The following is a 14,536-nucleotide window of genomic DNA, read 5'->3' as shown; positions in this document are numbered from 1 at the left end:
AAACGCGACCTATAAGCAGTAATAAAGCTGAAACAATCCTTGAACAATGTGAAATTATCCCTGTACTATCTGGTATTTAGATTTGTGAGGCACTGTATTTTCTGCTGTTGTATATACATATTAAGTTTAAGTTTTATTCCAGCAATGTATTGTATATTTGAATGTGTGTTTTTTGTGATCGTATGTGCGGCTCTACAGAACCGTTGTTTTCTATGATTTTGATGAATCTGTCATTGTAATGCATGAATGTGATAAACACCAGAAGTGGTATTAAAGATTTATACTATTAAACTCTTTGTGAAAAAGTATTCTGGACAAGGTCAGACAAAAGACGGCGGTTATGGTTGACTTAAATATTTAGTACAAATATTTTCAAGGCTAAACAAAAATCCATTTTGTTTTAGTTATGAGAAGACAAAACACATTGTCAGCTGTGTTACAAACTTAAGATACATTTTCCAGAACAAAAATCAGTCAAATCAAAAGTTATTACTGACAAAATTAATGAATTTTAAACAGAAAATTGCTTTGAGCAGATAAACGCATCTCCTGCATTTAAGGATTGTTTTACCTTTTAAATCAGTGACTTCACTAAATGGACACCTCCATCTGATCTGGTCAGTCGACTAAAGACCAGAGCCATTACCACTCAGCCTCTCCTACTGCCTTTGAAAACACAAAGTCCTTGCCCCCGTAAGTTATCACTCCATCTTTCAAATGAAACTTCCATCGATTCTTACTGCGATGGATCTGAAAAGATGAGATATTCAGATTCTGTGCTCAGAGCAGGGTTAGTTTAAGAGAAAAGTAAATCATGTTCTTACTTTGTCATACTGGCAAACGATCACATTATCGGTGTCAAAGAGGTCTGGGATGTCCTGCTCAATCACGTCATCGCCTGAATTTAAGGGATCCTGAAAGTATTGAGAAAACACACAATTCAAAGTAATGGATACAGTTATTGAGGATATAATCAGATTTATTTTTCTAGTTTAAAGGTGCACTGTACAACTACTCTGCTTGTTCCCACAGAGATATTATTTCTCTGCCAAGAGTGTTCCACAGAATGGCATTAAACTTATCTCCATGGAGAAAAGCAGGTGACACAACCAAGCCAAGATACAAGTGTGGAAAGGTGACCTCACTCACTGTAAGACTGCATGTTTTTTCCAAGTTTGAGCAATAAAAAAGCTCCACCTGAAACATTACACTGCTGCTGTCTGCTTCATTTAATCAGTTAATTAATGTTCATTTAGTGTACACAGACAAACAGCTACATTCTTCATTTTTAGACATGCTCCGATCAGAATTAAATATTTTTGTGGTCACATCGTCTATAACGTTAAACCTAATGTCATTTTTGTATTTTTATTATAATTAAAACAAAATCTAATTGAAGAGATACTCAATCACTACTTAACTGCAAAACATGTTACTCTTCTTTCCTATAAAACTACAAAAAAAAGTACTTTTCCATGACAAACTGCATTTGAAATTATGCTTACACTTTGTAGCTTTTTAATATTCCGCTCAGTCTTACCTCATCCTCGACATGAGCCAGTTCGTCTTCCACTTCACTGTCGCTGGAGGAGAGGCTGTTGCCATCACTGCTGGCGTCTCCCTCCTGCAGGGCCTTTATAGCTTCTGCATTGATTATTCCCAAAAAGTCATTCTCCTCCAGAGCAGCCACCTCTTCATCCTCAGAGTTGTCAGCAGTACCATCGAGCTGCACAATGTCTGAAAGTGCGCTATAATCCAGGTCCAGCTAAACACAAAGGTCAAATATAAATATAAATATATATAAAAAATATACATACACACACACACACACACACACACACACACACACACACACACACACACATGTATATATACAATATACATACACAAATATACACATAAAGTTTAGATATGAAATAAATAGAAAATAAAACTACTACACATGTGGTTTGTCTCAATATTCAAGACATTTTAAAAGTTGGTGAAGATGACTTAAGTACCAGCCAGGAATTAAAGATCTTTGAGAATGGCATCACTCAGACATCTCACGCTAGTTTCTTTTGAAATTAAAGATGGACCGTAACTTTTCTGGTGGAGGGTACGCCACCTGCTTGCCTCCTTGGAGCTGCTACTGCTTTGTCAAGAATGTTCCACAACAACACCTCCATGAATACAAGAAGGTGGTGAACTCCAAGAAAAGTTACATAGTGCATTTTTAAGTCAAAGAGATATAGACAGTTCTTTTGAAGAGAAGTAGTTAGATTAGAGGAAGACAAACCAGTTCATGTATGCATGTTGTTTGATGTTGTAAAGAATTAAAATGTTTACAAACCGCCAGGACATCATCAGCTTTGGTTGGATCCAAGTTCCTGACCTTCTCCCTCTCCTTCTCAATCACCTCTTTGAGGAGGTCATCAATGTCGGTGGTGCTTGCGCTCATCTGGAAGTCTAGTACATCACTGGGCGATTCGTTCATACTTAGATTCACAGGCTGGTCGCTGCTTTTACCTTTGATGTCTAGCTCTGGAGAAGAGAATTCTGGGATATCTGCAGCCTCAACATCTATAATTTCTGGTACTTCTCGTTGTTGAGGTGGGATAGCCTCTTGAATTGGGGCTAGGTTGGATTGGAGTGGTATGGGGACTGGTGTGGGATTTGATATAGTAGTCTTTGATACTGTGGATGGCGCCACCTCATGGACAGGAGCAGTATTAACTCTGACTTGAGCAGGTTGAGGTTTAGGGGCAGGAGCAGGAACTTTCTGTGCAGGATGGGGCAGAGACTGCTGTCCTGCTGGAGTCTGTGTAACCACCACTGGAACATTGACTTTATAAAGCTGACCTAAAAACACATAGGAAAAAATATTATTTCCAAATATAAGGCTAAAATAAACTCTATAATGGTCAATAAATGTCCAATGATTTTTACCAGAGGCAGTTTGCAGTGTGACTCCAGCAGGTATTTGGACTGGGTAAGTGAGACCAGCAGGAAGAGAGAAGGTAGCCACGGTCTCTGGAGTGGTCTGTCATTCAGATACATTACACTTTAGACAGAGGGAAATATGTGTTGGGAAGATTAGTCAAAATGGAACTTACCTTCATTGGATAGGTGTGAACTTTTTGACTTGGGGGTATCAGAACTGAAGCTACAAAAGACAATTTGAATAAAGTATATTCAAACATAAATGCAAAGGCCTATTGCAGCACATCACTCATCTTCTCCTGGAGCAGAAGTGGGCAAACTTTTTGACACATGGGCCACAATGGGTTCTAAAATTTGACTGAGGGGCCAGGCCAGGATATATGTGTATATATTCCCTTACCTATTTTAATATCATTTGATCACTTTTGGTGGGCCGGATTACTAAGCTCAAAGGGCCGTGTGTGGCCCCTGGGCTGTAGTTTGCCCATGTCTCTCCTAGAGCAACATGTCACCCATCTTCTCTCAGTCAATATGGTGTGACTGTGAGTGTCTATGTCAAAATTGGTGATGATTAGAGAGACTGTTGGCACACATTGGGTGTCAAGTTCTCATAAACCCATAAGCAGCAGCGGCTACTGCTTTTCAGCAGTGTGGAGAAACTACTGTAGCTCTTTGTGCAAAGTGCAAGTGTTATTATTATTATTACATTACTGATATGACAAGTCCTAATTGTGTTTCTCAACTGGTCTGATAGGACAGCAATGTATATGCTCTAGTTTATCCATTCATCAACAGCTGTAATGCTGTGTAACAGCCTAGCCGAGCAGAATATATATATATATATATATATATATATATATATATATATATATATATATTTCCTCATTTTACCTGTAATCTCTTGTTCATTCTGGGTGTAGCTGGCCGGGAGCTGCAGCACAAAGTTGGAGGAGTTGATGTTGTTTTTCCTGAAGTCCTCCATTGCTTTGGACTGCATGATCTTTGACTCCCAGAGCTGCACAGACACAGTCACGGGTCGCATCAGACCTTCTGCTGTGTGTGGAGTTTTCCCTTAACAGTGAGTCAGTGAAAAACTTACATGCCTTAAATCATCCAAAACACGGTCTTCAATGCCCTCATCCAGAAAGAGCTCCCTCATACTCTCTATCACATCATCAATGATGGACAGGTACAGTTTAGCCTGCAGGGGACATACCGCCCTTGGATTTGTTTAGAAATATTCAAGTAAAACATGTCATATTACATTTAACATTAGCATTTCATTTGCAATAAAAAGCATCACGAGTTACTTTGTCAACTTTATTTCATCTGCAGGGGTAATCACTAGTCAATTATTTAAGAGTTAAAAAGGTGAATTCACCATGAATACATTAGATTATTTAAACTCATATAATCTACATTGCCTGGTTGCTAAAATGATAAATGTTCATAAACATTTCTCACCACTGGCCCCGTGTTTAACATGATTCACAATCGCAGCTCTCTGTATTTCATCTGCACTGTGCTTCATCTGTGCTTCATCTGTGCTTCATGTGCACTGTGCACACGTGAGGGTGATTAGCGCAACAGCACCACCTGGAGGCAGAACTGAGCCAAACAACGGAACCGCTCCCTAATCATTTACTAAATGACTTTAATCGTTACTTTGAAGTATCCCCTAAAAGTGTATATAGTTTGTGTACTGTTTACAGAGCACTATTGCTATTGTTGCTTGGAGGAGACTGATGTTTGGGTCAAATGGGGACAACATGGGCCTAATAGTTAGGCCCATTTATGACATGGCACATTTTAGTTAAGTAATTTGAATAAAGAGTACAGACAGAATACATTTATTAGACTTGTCTATTTAGTCAATGATTATGAACACGTGGTTGAAATAAAATATTCCACTCTTGGTTACTTCCATGCTGAAGTAACCTGCTGCCCCTGTGCCCAGGGACAGATGAAAGACATGTTTGTTCAATATATCAATAAACAAAGAGCCCAAATTTTAGACCTCACAACAAACAGCAGGATTATTATGTCATTGTTACAAGGAGCTTAAGTTTCTGAGGTAAGGTCCAATCATTTCCCTGATGGGAAAAAGATGAAGATGGGAAAATACTTAAACTTAGACAAACTTTATTGCTCCACAAGAGAAGGTAACTGCATGATTCAGCAAATGTGAAGTTTATGTTTTTTTCAGACAATAGTAAAAATGTTCAGATAAATGACCAGGACACAAAGCTTGGATTGAAGTTGTTTTACTGTATTACGTACATAATATCCGGCTTAGCCAGGTACTGCATACATCAAGGTCTTCACTTTAGTTCACTTTTTTCACCATAAAGCTTTACCAGTATTTTTTTTTTTATTGCATCATGTACAATAGGCAAAACAGAGATAGAGATTTGATTTATTTAAATAAAGTTTACAGTCCTCCAGAGTAAAAAACAATGTTCTAAAGCCACAGCTCCAGATAAGCAGCAAAAGTAATGACTTTTGTTGAGATGGAAAAACTGAAAACTGGTTTGAAATGCAGAATATATCAGCACTGGGGTTCTTCTACCACTGACCACACAGATTAAACCATTACTGATGGCTGCATGAAAAATTGACTATTGTTTGACAAGACATATTAAGGCCAAACCATTCCATTAAATTCAGTTTTAACAATGTGCTGGGTATTTCAGTGTACTAGTACCAACATGATAAAAACATTTCAACAATAAATTAAGCTTAAAAATCAACATAAAGTGGAACTACTTTTGCCCATTTGTGCAGCCTTGAACAGTCAATACAAAGTACCTTTAAACTAACAACATAACTCATTACTTCAGCTGTTTATCTTAAAGAGCGAGTTCTGCCCACGTCTCTTAAGGCTGCCAGTCAATGTGCAGTGCAGACAAAGGCAAGCTTATACACAGTACCCATTTACTGGACTTACAGTCATTACACTATAAATGTAAAGTGCTAGGCAAAAGGAACATGTTAAACTGCTCATTATGTCTAGACTAATTCAGTCTTAAGACATAAAACTATCACATCTTCAACTCTTGCAGGCTATGAATAGTTAAAATGAATTATCAGATGCAAGCAGCAAGTCCCTCATCACCTCCCTTTTGTTCTTCCTTTTTGCTGAGTCGAAAATCCAATGGGAACAGACTTTCTTTAATCATCACTGTGTCATGCAGCCAGACTGCCTCTCCGACTCAGTCTCAATCCACTTTCTCTCCACCTCCACCTTGACAACAAAGAAAGGTTTATTTAGAAACATAACTTCCAACATTGGTGATATATCAGACAAAGATCTCACTTAGGACTGAACAGTTTTGATCAAATATCTAATTGTGATTTTTCTGAGAAGCATTGCGATTACATTTGCAATTTATGTTTTCATTATTAAGGAGTTCACATTTCAAACACGTCCAGCATCATTAACATTTGAAAGAAGAGTCAAATACGAACTGTTAAACTAATTTAAAAAATCCCACATATTTCAAATTTTCATAACATGTCTGCAGAAAACTGGATATTTTGCTGTTTCAGAGGAATTTATATTACTTAAATAATTGCCCTCTTTGCAATTTGCTAATTTTAACTATTTTAATTACCATTTTGATTGCGATATATCTTGTGTCTTACTTGAACATGGTAACGGGTCCAACTGGTGATGTGTTTCTGCGGTTGGATGTCGTTGGCTGTGCCCAGAGATTTGACCCTGGTTTGTGACACTACGGCCCCCATAATTTCACATTCCATAGAGACAAAAGGGTACCAGTCATTAGGGATCTCCTGATCAGATCCCAGCTCCAGCTTACAGGAGAATGAATGCGGCTGGTCCACTGCTGCAGAGAGAGAAGAAAGGACAATTGTGGTAGAGTGAGATCATGCATAGAATACTGTACAGCCCTCAGATATGAAACACTGCATTATAAACAATAACATATTCAATGCACATGTGGAACAACCTGAAATAATGTTTTTTTTTTCAGTCATATTCATCCTTTTCATTTAATACACAGATATGATCATTTATTAGTCATTTACCGAGTACCAGCTAACTAGTGTTTTGAATGACTATGAATTTCTTTTAACATGTAAATTGTGTAAACCACAGGTCACAAATGATGGCATCTCAAAAGATGTCACAAGTCAAAATAAAGTGATATAATCTACTGTACAGCTGTAGCTGTAAGGCTACAGAGCTGTTGTGCATTTTATAGAAAAAGCAGAAACATTAGATTAAATTAATACAATCAAATATAGATTGTAACATGTAAACTTGTTGAATACCTGTATTTTTAGCTGGTAGTCTGTCGATCCTCCAGACGATGGCAGAGTACACATTCTCATATTTGACGGTTCCTATGGAGACCTGCATGACGGGCTGAGAGTTCACTGTACCTGCTGCTAAACAGGTGTTTCTGTTCATGCGAGCCTTCAGGGACCTTTGTCGCAGTAAGGCCACAGTCTGAGTGACTTTGACCCAGTCGCCAGGCACTGGCACTCGGATCAGTACATTCTCACACAGGGGAAAGGAGTCACATAAACCCATGCCTGAGCTGAGGAAGGCTGGGGACATGTTTAAAAAGGCCTGCAGCTCCACATAGGCCCCCTGCACCGTTACCACGGCTTTCACTGAGAAGGGAGCTTCAGTGCAGCCCAGACTCATGGTCTTAAAGCGCATCAGCTCCACTCTGCACGCATCAGGGGGGGTGAACTTAATCAGCCGGGACATGTGAAATTCTGTCTCATTCACACATTTGTGAAAATGACAGTCAGCTATCTCCATCCAGAGTTCACTGGCCTCATCTGACTCATAACTGGGGTTATGCTGCTGCAGCAGCAGGTCATTGAGAGCCAGAAAACATTCAGATAATCCATTCAAAAAGGCGAGGCAGTGGATCTGGGTGAAAGCGGCCCTTTCCATGACGTTCCCAGACTTGTCCAGTTGTATCCAGATGTGGTCCGTGATCTGTAGGGACAGCTCCTGCTCTTCGTAGTGCCGCCTGGGCTGGTGTGGGATATTGAGCTGAAAGATCTCCTCCTCCATGGAGACCACCAGGTCCTTCATGTCGTCGTGTGATGTGGAGCCCAGTTTGAGCAGCTGCTCCACCTCGGCCTCGTGGCTGACCTCTTGCTTGGGATGGAAGCGTTTCTTCTCTGTGTATGTGAAGTGCTCCACCTTCACAGTCAGGACTTTACGTGGTTCTCCGTAGCTTTCTAACTTCAGCTCTGACAGTCGGCACTGTGGGAGGAGCTGGAACTCTTTGTAGGGCTTCTCCAGTCCTTTCTCATAATACATCTGCAGCACGCCCCCTGGCTGCAGCCTCAGATAGATGGGCCCCCACTGCCGTGAGGACATGCGGTTTTTCTTCTCTGGGATCCTGAGCATTACAGACCAACCATCTCTCCTCTGGCTCCGAAACAAGCCTCGAGGGACAAACTGAGATGAACCATCCCTTACAACTTCATCTCTGCAGCTCAGCCGCCTTTCTCCGCCTCCTCTCTCCTCGTCTTGGTCTGCCTTTGCTTTCAGGCCTTCCAGTTTGTGGCACACGTAGGAGAGAGAGTTCTGGAGGTGGTCCCGTGGGGGCTCACTGCCATCTTTGGTCCGAATAAAAAAGCGCGGTAGAGCATTAGTGTCTGTGTCCGAGTCTGAGGAGGAGCTGTCCACGTCCGCACTGTGCCTGGACGCGTGCCAAAAGGGGTTATAGTGCCCTGAGTTTCCCTGGAAAGACGGGAAGGGGTTTGGTCCATCTGAACTTTGAGCCTCAGAGCTGGGAGAGGAAACTGAGGCTGCGGAGGGGCTGGAGGAGAATAAGTCCTTGCTTTCCCATGAGCTGGAGTGAAAGGGGGATGCGCCGCTTGGGAGCCCACTCACTGGAGTGCAAAGGGGAGTGATACATGGTGCAAAAGAGCTGCTGCTGAGGCTGGACTGAGGAGAGTCCAGTGAGTTGTTAAAGCTCCAGGAAGTGTCTCTGATAGGAGGAAGTTTTAGTTTGAGCCCATTGGGACGTGGTACTGAAGCTTTGAGGAGGCTCTGTGTCTGCAGGGGCTTCTGAGGTGAGGAGAAAGGTGCACTGTCGTCTTCAAACGTCACCCAGTTTGAGTGGTTTGTTGAGCACATGCTGACAGATCCACCACAGGTCAAACAGCCCCTTTATACAGTGTCCTTTTGTCCTTCAGTATTATCTGCAAAAAATGAAAATAAATATTAATAAATGTTACTATAGATACATTTTTTACAACTTTCAACAGTTTAAAGTACATATGTATTCATGCTCTTATGGAAATAAATAAACATATTTATAAAGTTTTCCATAGAATCTTAATGAAGCATTGACTTCAAAAACAATGCAGAAGTTTGCTTGGGTTAACACCTCTTTGTGTGTCAGCAGGATCTGTCAATACAATAAATCAATTCTGGGCATTATCCTGTTTAATTGGATATTGATTGGATTTAGGGGAAACCGTACTAGACATGAGTGTTTCTGTCCTCACTTAATATACCTTATTTTAGACTCTCTTAGCTGATAATGTGTATACAACATACAACAACAATATACAACAATAACCAATCAATAATTGAGATGGAATTAATATGGAATGTGTTTCACAAAATGTACTGCATTAAAAGAGGATCCATTGGTAAACCTATGTACCAAATTCCATTAGTGGAAGAAGTACAGATACTGGAGTAAACAAATGCTCAAGTATCATATGAAAAGATTGACTTAAGTAAAAGTATTAAAGTACCCATTTCAAAATGTTCTTGAAGAGTAAAAAAGTAAAAGTCTTTTGTACATATTTTGAGATCTTATAAGGCTTCAAATGTAGTGGTTTTGATAAAGCTCTGCTGAATTTTGTTCAACAGAAACGCTTAAATGCATGATTTTTCCAGCTGCTTTTCTCTGTATATTTTTTTGTTTGCTCAGATTACAAACATGTTAAAAATACACCCCTGAGACTTTTCAGCAGGTCTCAAACAATCATAAAAAAATATTTTTACTTTTCAGGCCAGTTCAATAATGTAGTGAAGTAAAAAGTACAGATACCTGCTCTCAAATGTAGTGAAGTAAAAGTAAAATGTATCCACTTTAAAATCTACTTAAGTAAAGTACAGATACTTAAAACTTTTACTTAAGTACAGTACTTTACTATTTTTATTTTGTTACGTTCCATCACTGCCAAATTCTAGTACTTCATCAAATACTGAAAAGGTGATATATTTTACTGTGCAGAAAACTTGGTTCAATGGAGTCTCAGACAGAAAAAGTCACTCATTAACAAGTGGAAGTCTGAATGCAGTACACCGTGACAGAGTGGCTTTTATAGTTAACAAGCATAAATCAGCACAAAGTTAAAAATCTTCTGAATAAAGCTTCTATATATGGTATGGATTTATGAAGATGGAAAAAATGGAAAGCATTTAAATAAGACCACTAGCATCTGTAGCATGTAGTTTAGCCTGGTATGACTGAAGTGGCTTTGAGATTTATACAATCTTGCCGTTAATTTCCCAGAGCGAGTCGATCACAGGCTATCTTTGAAGTGTTGGCTGCAAACTCTAGGCCTCTGCGCCACATAGAAGCCACTTTAGAGCTTCATCCCACTATAAAAATAAAACTGGGGGGAAAAATATGAAAGAAGTAAGCTGCAATTACATCCTTCCCTCCTCCCTTCAAAATCACAGCCAAAGATCCAGTGGCAGCTCCCCAGCTATAAATAAACACAAGTATTGGGGTCGCTATGCTAGATTGACACGTCCTCAGAAACATAGGAGGACATCTTTCTAATGAGTGTTTACAATGGCATGTAGAAATAACTATATTCAGTCATTTCTTTCTGCTTGGTGGGAATCCTGAGAATAGTTTGTGTAGACAGGAGACGGAGAGGGAATGATGAGTCCAGGGGTTCAGACTAGGCCAACAAGAAGCACTTTAGTCCACCTCTTCCGGGTTTCTCTAGTAAAAAGGACTTAGTCAAATCTGCAGAGGACAAAAGCACACATTCCACGAATTCCTCTGGGACAAGCGTCAGTCACACAGGAAATTCCAGCCAACTCGATTTTTGATCAGCTGTCAACAAATATTTAGATAATCAGTGGAAACATGATTTATCCGTAATTGTGCTGGTTGTTGCAAATAAGTAAAAGAAAGGACACAGAAAACAGCATGTCAGGTCAATCTTTCTAAACCCTAACCCATACACTAGAGCGTTTGGAAGTAACTGAATACATGTACCTAAAATACATATTCTGAGTACTAATTTTGAGTTACTGTATTCTCGTACAGCTACTCTTTCATTTGGTGGTATTCAGAATACAGTTACTTTCCTAAATTAGTTTTGGCTTTTGGCTTTGAACAAAAGGAAACACATCTCTTGCAGCGTGTGCATGTGAGATTTTTCACCTCGAATTGGATATAAATGATTGCATAACAAACAATGCAAAAAGAAATAAAGCTGTTTGTAATTATCTGTCATGTTTTTACCCTATAATTTAAATGTAGCTCAGTGTAAAACTATTCAGAGTATTCAGAATACAATACTCTGACTGGCCCATGTAACAGAATACACAATACATTTTAAAGCAGGTATTAAATGTAATTAAATACATATAGCATAAATATTTTCAAAGTAGTCTTCCCATCACTGTACATTATATCATTCAAGGTACACATGACCAAACCTGTGGCAATAAAGGATGGTTCAAATGCAGAGGACACAGAAAGGTCTGATTCCTGCTTGGAGTAAGTTCTGTCCTTAGGCATGAATGTGGTGTGTGTGTGTGAGTGATAGGTGGTGGTCAGAGGGGCTATTGGCACATACTGGCAGCCTCACTTCTGTCAGTCTACCCCAGGGCGGCCGTGGTTACATTAATGGCTCACCACCACCGAGTGTGGAGCATTATGATGATTATTATTATAGAACAATAAATTCTACCTTAACATTAGTTGCAAATAATAAACTAGAAAGAATAACACCGTTTGCCCATATTTGGTTTTGCTCGCCTTTGAAAAGAATGTGGATTTAGTTCCCAGAGTGAATGATGTTTGTACTATGGCTCTATGTGACTATATGTTGCAGAAGAGCTACCAAGCTGTCCTTTTGCAGTTGTTTGTAGCGGTCTGTCTATCTCTGAGCATTAGTCCTGTGGTTAATTAGACACTGTCTCTCTGGAGAGTATCCTGTCTACAGCCTCAAGTTGCTGAAACAGCTCAGAAACCTGCTGCAGGAGAGCAAGAGATTAACAACTGAGTAAATTAATGAATTATAAAAAGTCACAAATACAATGGCATTTTAATGATTTGTACAAGTGCTTGTGTTTGTGGTTGGGTAAAAATGCTGTTAGAATGAAACCACAAATGAGGAACAGTCCTGAGTCAATATGGACAATACCATAATAAATTCCAATCGGTTGATGAGTAACATTAAAGTCATGTTTTATTTTCAAACTACTCTAATTAAAATAATCATATCACCATCACATGCTTCTAGTCTAAAAGCTTTGTACTAAAGAACCAAAAGCAGGGTTTGGCCACATGTTGATGACTGAGGGGAATATTTGGGGAGATAAAAATGCTGAAAAAGAGAAAATAAACTCAACTTTAACATCACATGCAGCTGCTTCCTGATAAAGTTCCTGTTTTTTTCCTAAATGTTTCCTGAAAAAGACAATAGTGAGACAATCACTTTATCATCTTAATACAAGCCTGTCCTAATGCAGGAAAGCAGTGAGTTGGCAATTCAAAGGTTTATTCATGTCAACTGCTCTGCATTACAATAACACATGATGATGACTAACCAGCTTTTCTAGTAACAAAGCAGCTCTCCAGTAACATGTAATTTTGCATGGGTTTATTATTTAACGTTACAATACAATACAGATAAAAGTGAAGCTTCACAAGTTCAACAAAACAAGACGCCTTTAACAAAGTACTACTTCATCACATAAAGATAAGAATTTAGTAGTATCCTATGTCTAAAGCATAAATCATTTAAAAGAGTAGGCTATAGGAATGTAGGCTAAATCTGACAAAGGTCTAACAACAAAGAAAGTACTTCAAAGAGGTTCATTTCAGTCTTCAAATATTATTTCCAAATAAAGGTTCTTTTTAACAGACCAGTGTGGTTCTGAGGAAGGATGCACAAACATGTCATGGTGGGTGTGAACAACACACTGGCCTGTTAAAAAGAACCTTTATTTTGAAACAAAGCAAGTAGGTTAAATGGCACAAACTAAAGCACCACCCAATGTAAATGTCCGCACAAAACTGCACAATGCCCAGGCTATTTGAAGTATTATGTGGTTCACAGTAATAAATAGGCTATAGGAAGAGATAACTAGATAAAGTATGAAAGTATGTCCAATCCATCAATACACTGCCAAAGAGTTTTTCTTTAATCTGATGATTCTTTTGAGATCACTGATTAGGTTTATGTCAAAAGTGAAACAAAAAGTCAAACGTAGCCTAAACATGAAACTGAAAACAGCCTCTAAATCTTCCAGTAGGCTATACTTCCCATAAAGCAACATTTGTCCTGACTCCAAAGCTGTCAGAAAATAACCATTTATCCATATTGCCTCCGGTGGTTTTCGCTTGTTTATTATCAGTTAATTACCATCTTAATTATGAAAACAGTTTAACCAAACACTGATTCACTGCGGATTGCGTGCGCCTCAGGGTCACTTCACCGGTCAAACTCAGAAGAAGCCGGTGTCGGTAAACAACTGCAGTTTTCACTCCCACGGGAACCAATTGAGCAGAAAGAAAACATCCACGCACGCTGCCATCACCCACATCAACACATCCCGGCCCGTGTCCCGAATAGAGAGGCCCATATTGGTCTGGTATAAAGCGGTATTGTTTTGGTTTATGAAGTCTGTGCAAAGTTGTCGCCGCGCGTAACTTTTCCGAGCTAGTTTCTGTACTCGCCTTTTACGCACGGGCCACAACCATCACCGACTGGGAACGCAAACATTTAGGAAGTGAAAACATACTTCAGCGGTTTGCTCAGCTTCCAACAAGGAGTCTACAGTTATGCCAAAGCAACACTGGCTACGTGGAACGAGGAAAAAGTACTTACAAGCGAACAGGAGCAAGTTGTCGGTTTAGGTCATGACTCCGCGCTCTGGGTGCGCTTGGAGTCACGGCGTCGACCCGGTTTTCCTCAAAATGGCAGAGTGTAAATCCTGGGAGTTTAACAGCGGCGCAGTGGTAGCTTCCCCTCCCGAGTTCAGACTGTCCTCCAGCGGGACGGGGCACGGGGGGATGAACCGTCCCAGAGCCGCGCTGCGTTCAGGGGCGTAGGAGAAAAGATTATCCAAACACAGTAGTCAACACACCAGCAGACGACCTCTTTCTCAGTGTTATAACTGAAGTGGAATGATATTACAAGTAAACAAAGTACACTGTTAACTTATTTGCGCGTAAAATTACTACTAATTATTAACTTAGTTGCAGTTACAGTAATAGTAATCCAATAGTTGAGCTAAGAGCAGAAATAGTGGTTAGTTAGTGATTGTGTTAAAGTATTGTAACTACTGATTTAGTACCAGCTTAATTACTTTGAATACCTTTAGTAACCAAATATGTTGTTGAATAGT

General features: G+C 39.6%; 1 protein-coding gene across 2 annotated transcripts; it reads right to left on the bottom strand.

Moving 5' to 3' along the window:
* Nucleotides 1-356: 356 nt before the first annotated feature.
* Nucleotides 357-14,221, bottom strand: LOC117382215 (stonin-1). 2 transcript variants are annotated; one of them, XM_055227123.1, is made up of 11 exons: nt 14,017-14,221; nt 7,219-9,120; nt 6,568-6,770; nt 4,022-4,123; nt 3,814-3,937; nt 3,096-3,145; nt 2,929-3,022; nt 2,333-2,841; nt 1,541-1,765; nt 825-914; nt 357-750 (listed from the first exon to the last, which is right to left on the bottom strand). In XM_055227123.1, the coding sequence occupies exons 2-11, from the start codon at nt 9,053-9,055 to the stop codon at nt 643-645; spliced, it is 3,342 nt and encodes a 1,113-aa protein (XP_055083098.1). In that variant the 5' UTR covers nt 9,056-9,120; nt 14,017-14,221; the 3' UTR covers nt 357-642. The 2 variants fall into 2 exon arrangements, with proteins under 2 accessions (XP_055083098.1, XP_055083097.1); XM_055227122.1 differs by lacking the exons at nt 357-750; nt 825-914; nt 1,541-1,765; ... (3 more) ...; nt 3,814-3,937; nt 4,022-4,123 and adding an exon at nt 5,171-6,166 and having other exon boundaries at nt 14,017-14,219.
* Between the last annotated feature and the right edge of the window lie 315 nt (nt 14,222-14,536).

Source organism: Periophthalmus magnuspinnatus, chromosome 15, assembly GCF_009829125.3.
Source record: "Periophthalmus magnuspinnatus isolate fPerMag1 chromosome 15, fPerMag1.2.pri, whole genome shotgun sequence".
NCBI classification, from domain to species: domain Eukaryota; kingdom Metazoa; phylum Chordata; class Actinopteri; order Gobiiformes; family Gobiidae; genus Periophthalmus; species Periophthalmus magnuspinnatus.
This window is presented reverse-complemented; position numbering and strand designations above follow the sequence as displayed.